Consider the following 5616-nt stretch of genomic DNA (forward strand, 5'->3'; position numbering starts at 1 on the left):
TGTGATGAATCTTTAAACAGCTAGGTGTGCTGTCATGCTCATTTCAAATCTTCTATTAACAGCTAGGTGTGCTATCATGCTCATTTCAAATCTTCTATTAACAGCTAGGTGTGCTGTCATGCTAATTTCAGCACGGCTGGAGAGCCTATTTCAACCCATTGCTGCGTCAGACAAAGTTTATGTTAGAACGTACACCAAAATCTGGACATAGGAGGGGCTATACTGGAGACCAGGAGGATTTCTAGTTCTCTATGTGCGTGTCTGCGTGACTATTTACTTATTTGTCTATTGACTGCTCACTCCTTATTCAGATCGTATGGGTAAAAGTGTCTGTTAAATGGTAGCCTGCCCCAGCCTGTGTGATTTCTGGTCTAGAGGGGCTGCCACGCTCCTCTCCCCCCACGGTAGAAACAAGCCGAGAACACTGACGTCACTGTGCACATTTGATGAGCACATGCAGCTTTGTGTGTGTGAGCACGGAATGTGCTCAGCTGATTGGCTGAGCACCGAATGTGATGTATAATGATATATGATGATACGAGCACCCCTCACTTCACACAAGTGTGATATTTGAAAGTATGATGCAGTTTAGCGGAACACATTCGGGGACTGAAAAGGGAAAGGTTGAGGGTGCTGGACAATCCCGGAGAAGCTGCCTGAACCAAAACCTGGAGCCTGCTGGGCTGGGCCACCAGATGAGGGAGCACTCTGATTGGCCAGAGAGCCAAAGGAGAGGCCACTAGAGGGCGTGGTAAAGCCAAAACCTCCCGTGCTAGGAGCTGCTGCTGCTGTGACGTCTCCAAACGCCTTGCCGGCTGCCGATGCCATGGTGTTACTGAAGGCAGGACTTGAACCAAATGTGGCTGCTCCACCAAATGCTGGGGAACCCCCAAAGGTTTGGCTGCTGCCGAAGCCACTTGGGGTAGAGAAGGAGCCAAACCCCTGGGACGCTACGCTCCCTCCTCCGGTGCTGAATGTTCCACTAGGCTTCTCACCAAAGGAGGTCTGTCCAAACCCAAATGTTTTAGTGCCGCTGTTTCCAAACAGGCTTGTGGCACCAGCACCAGTCTGACTTGACTGAGTGCTGCCAAATGGGTTGTTGTTGGCTGCATCTGCACTGGGTTTACTGCCCAGGCCACTGAAACACCCACCAGCAGAAGGGCCTGTTTCATTTGCTGAGTTTGAACTAAAGAGACTGTCTCCAGATGATGGCTTCTGTCCAAAGACACTCCCACCACCAGACTGTTGGCCGAACTCGGATGAAGTGTTAGACCTGCCAAAAGCTGAGGACTGTCCAAAGCTAGTTCTGGTAGGTGAGGTTGTGGTGGTGTTAATACCAAACACAGATGCTTGTCCAAAACTGGTGTTCTGCTGTCCAAAGGCTGGTGTAGAACTTTGCGAGCCAAATGCGGTAGATGAAGTTGTGCTGGTGTTACTGCCAAACACAGGCCCTTTTCCAAAACCGGTGCTCTTTTGTCCAAAGGCTGGGGTAGAACTTTCACCAAAAAGCCCTGTTCCATTGTTGCTGGTAGCAAAGGAGATGGGGCTGGCAGTTTGTGCTGTGGAAGCTCCAAATATACTGCCACTACGTCCTGTGATGGGACTACTGGAACTTTCTCCAACCGCTGCTGCCTGGTTAAATGAAAAGCATGCTACTTGTGGAACAGGCTTGCATAAAGCAGTTCCAAACCCAGTTGAACCAAACTCTGTAGCCCCTGGGGCTGAGGTGACTTGAGCCACAGCAGGCTGCCCGAACCCAGCGATAGTGGCTGCACTGCTGCTTGCAATGATAGGAGTAGTGGTTGTGGATGGAGAGGCAACCGTGTCCATATGTGGAGGCGAAACTTTGTTCATAAGTGGTGTGGCCCATATAGTCCTGCTGCTTGTTGTTGCAAGGGAGGGCTGAGTGAAGTTTGAACCTTGTTTGTCAGAACTCAGGGCCTGGAAGGACAGGACAAGAGGCTCCAGAGAAGGAGTGGCTGTTGTTGTTAGTGCCCCAGGAGCAGGGCTATTCTCTGGGCCTGTTGTTGGTAGTGCCCCAGGTTCTCCTGCTGTAGCTGTTGAAGTGCAACCCTCTGGTGGAGGGGATTCTTCAGCTGGTGCTGAAATGGGTGCAGCAAGGACTGGAGTAGGGATAGTTGAAGAGAAGTGTTTACTGTTGCTCAGATCAGACTTTGGTATGTCTTCAGTGTTTTGTTTAGTACGGATGGTGGTCGCTGTTGCAACGTGCTGTGTGGAATTGTTGACATAATTACTGTCCTTGAGCTCCTCAACTTGAACTTGAGGAACAGTCTTCAGAGTGGGCTCTGTCAGGGGGACACTGATAAGTGGCTGATGGCTAGCCATTTGTCTACGCAGAGCAGCTGTGGCTGCAGCTTGTTGAGCGGGAATGGTGACAGGTTCAGCCTTCTTGGTAGGCAATTTCACCTTACCAGCCAGGGAGCCAATGGGGTTACTGAAGGAGTGATTTGAATCTAATGGGGCAAGTGAGTCTAATGGGTCTGGTGCAGTCAAGTCCCCTAAGAAAGTGGATCTATCGATACAACGTGGTTTTGTGGGTGTAGAGGAAACTAACCTCTGGGATGCTACACTCCCTCCATCTGTGCTGATGGTTCCACTAGGCTTCTGTTCACCAGAGAAGGTCTGTCCAAACACACATGTCTTTGAACTACTATTTCCAAACAGGCTTGACTGACCAAATGGCAATGGGGAGGCAGTGGTACCAAATGGGCTCTTCTTCACTGGGTACCGAATGGGTACATCTTCACTGGGTTTACCACCGAGGCCACTGAAACCCCCACCAGCAGAAGGGCATGTTGCATTTGCTGATTTGTCTGAACCAAATAGACTGTCTGCAGATGAGGACTGCTGCTGTCCAAAGACACTCCCTCCACTGGACTGTTGCCCCAAAAGGGCAGTAGGTTCCAACTCCTTTTCTTCTTCCTCATGCTCCAGCTGGGTGGGTTGTATGCCCTGGGATTGTGACAAGCTCACACCTTTCAGGTCTTTACAGCTTTTAGGGGAGAGGAAGGCTGAGCGATTCAGGTTGGCTGGTGCAGTGGAGTGAACTCGAAGCATTCCCTTAGAGAGAAAGTTATGCAACTGGGACTGTTTTGCAGAAGATATCTTCACTGGGGATTTGGTGGTGTTTTTTGGAGGGGTGACATCCAGTTTGAAGTTCAGGAGGGCATCCTTCAAACTCTCTAACTCATCGTCCAATCCAGCAGGTGTAGCTGCAGTCATTGGTCTCTGTGTTTCCGGTGTATCAGTGCTCCGAGTTGAGGTTGTGTTGTAAAGGTAAAGAGAGCCCAGTTCCTTGGTCAGCTGATCCAGTTTGCTCTTCTGCTTATTGATGATGTACAAGTTGTTTTTCAGTGTGGCAGACAGAGTCTCACGTCCTGGGAGCACCATGTCTTTCTGTTTTTTCTTTATCTCCAGGTGTTTTTCCCATTCCAAATCCAGGACATCATTGACATCCTCCACAGCAAACACGACAGACTGGTACAGCCTGCGGATTTCCTTAATCTGCTCTTCACTACAAGGATCAAGAGGTTTCTTAGACAAGAGTTGCAGGTAGTTTCTATCTTTGCCAAGCTTAATTTGGGACTTGGCATCCACTGCCCCTGAAAATCCCTCCAGCAAGTTAGTCTTAAGTGTGCCAATGTCCCTGTGGATAGACTCTGTGGTCTCCTTGATTTCAAGCATGCATACTTGGAGGTCTTTTGATTCCTTCCTCAGCTTCCTCATCTCCTCAGGGGTGCCCACCTGAAAGTCAGCCTTGGCATTGCGTGCCTTTAAGTCATCCAGCTCTTTCTGGAAGTGTATAATATCTTCCAGTGTGCCCAACACAATGGGATCAAAGTCTTCTTTCAGTTGAAGCCGTTTCTCCAGGGCCTCAACACTAAGGGCTGGCTGGTTGTCACTCCATGCCATGATTGGAGGTGGCAATAGTGAAGCAGGTGGCACCAGTGAGGTTGGCACCAGTGGTAAATCTGTTTCAAGTTTGGCTGAACAAATTGGCTGCAGCAAAATGGCAGCAGATGTGGAACACTGCAAGGACAAGGTTGTGTGTTTGTTGCCTTCAGTGTTTTTAGGTGGAGCTGAAGTCTGAGGGCCTTCACCGGGAATTCTCTCTCCCTCTAAGGACATGGCAATGGGGGGAGATACCAGTTTCTCCGGTTTGTTGAGGTTGATTAAGGTGAATGGACAAAGCACACCATCTGTGGACAGTACCAGCATAACAGGGGCTGGGGGCAATATTTTCTCCTCGCTGATCTTTATTTCGAGCTCGCTGGTTCGGTCTATTGCTACCCCAAGTGGGAGGGTGATGTCATAGTCCAACGCAGGCAGCTCTGCCCTGTTGGCATCGTCCAGAATCCATAACTCCCAGCTGGTCTTGTCCTCCTGCAAAGCAATGCTGCCGACCTCCATGGAAGCTGCCGATGCAGCAAAAACAACGTTCCAGTCCTCTACTTGGCTGAGGAAGTAGTGGTGCTGTCTCTCAGTACAGGTGCCATACACCAAGTCTTTGAAGTTCATGTAGTGCTCAGTGCTTCTCTCTTCCTTTTTAGGAAGGCTGATCACCACCAGCTCGGGAGGGGTGGAATGGGAGCCATCAGCTGCAGCGTACACCACTGCAAGCACGTATGTTCTCAGCCACAGCACATCCAATGCTTTGAACCGGTTGTCAGAGTTGTAGAAGCTTGGACAGGGAATCACTTTCTTTTCCTCCAGTGTTGGTGAATACTGGATGACCGTGCCGTTCATTTTACCAGCAGCCACTTGTTTCCCCTTAGGACTCCAGCAAACACATGTCACACCATTTGAAGCAGGTAGCAGCCGATGGGCCTCTGTGATACTGTCTGTAATTTCCAAAATCCACATGCTACCCTCAGACAGACAGAGAGCCAAAGTGGATGCCTGGACAGGGTTCCACTTCAGGTCCTGCACACAGATGTTTGGGTCAACTTCTGGCCGTATACATGCAAAAGGTAACTTATTTTTGTTGACTTTGTTCAGGAAGGCACGGGTGTCATAAAAGTTAATCAACAGGCCCTCTTCAGTCGTGCCAGACACTGACAGAGTTCGATCATCACTGCTGAGGGCCACATGATGCATGGACATCTGCACATCCAATTCCACTATCCCCTTCACCCCTTCTATTATAACATTGGAGTTGCCATTCTTGCCGTCCACGGCAAGAATGTCTAAAGTCCTGTAGACCTTCAGCATGTTGTTTAGACCAACAAATGTTAGTCCAAATTTATTTGAGAGGGCAAGCAAGCTAGATCTACATTTTGGCAAATCTGCAGGCTTGTCGAAAACTCTTAATTTCTTCATCTGCCGAAACTGAAAATCATCCATTTCCCTCTCGGGGGGAGCGCTCGGAGAGATACTCATCTTAAACTTCTAACTGCCGTCTCCCTGCTTGTTTAAATGATTATGTATTTGTCACGTGTATGGCACTGCACTGTTGCAAAAATGTAGTTGTTCCTTTTTCAGCCTCTTATGACTCTGTCCTAAATAGAGAGTGCTATTTGTTGCGTGTGACATCACATACATAACATCATCGCAACAATTGCACCCATGAGAGAGTTGGTAGGAGCCGCTACTTCT

General features: G+C 49.1%; 1 protein-coding gene across 1 annotated transcript; it reads right to left on the reverse strand.

Moving 5' to 3' along the window:
- Nucleotides 1-588: 588 nt before the first annotated feature.
- Nucleotides 589-5400, reverse strand: LOC310871813 (nuclear pore complex protein Nup214-like; the record flags this gene model as incomplete). The annotated part of the gene is made up of 1 exon (XM_083783448.1): nt 589-5400. The coding sequence occupies one exon, from the start codon at nt 5398-5400 to the stop codon at nt 589-591; it is 4812 nt and encodes a 1603-aa protein (XP_083639574.1).
- Nucleotides 5401-5616: the final 216 nt, after the last annotated feature.

Source organism: Protomyctophum parallelum (genome assembly GCF_964188405.1).
Source record: "Protomyctophum parallelum genome assembly, chromosome: 15".
NCBI lineage: Eukaryota > Metazoa > Chordata > Actinopteri > Myctophiformes > Myctophidae > Protomyctophum > Protomyctophum parallelum.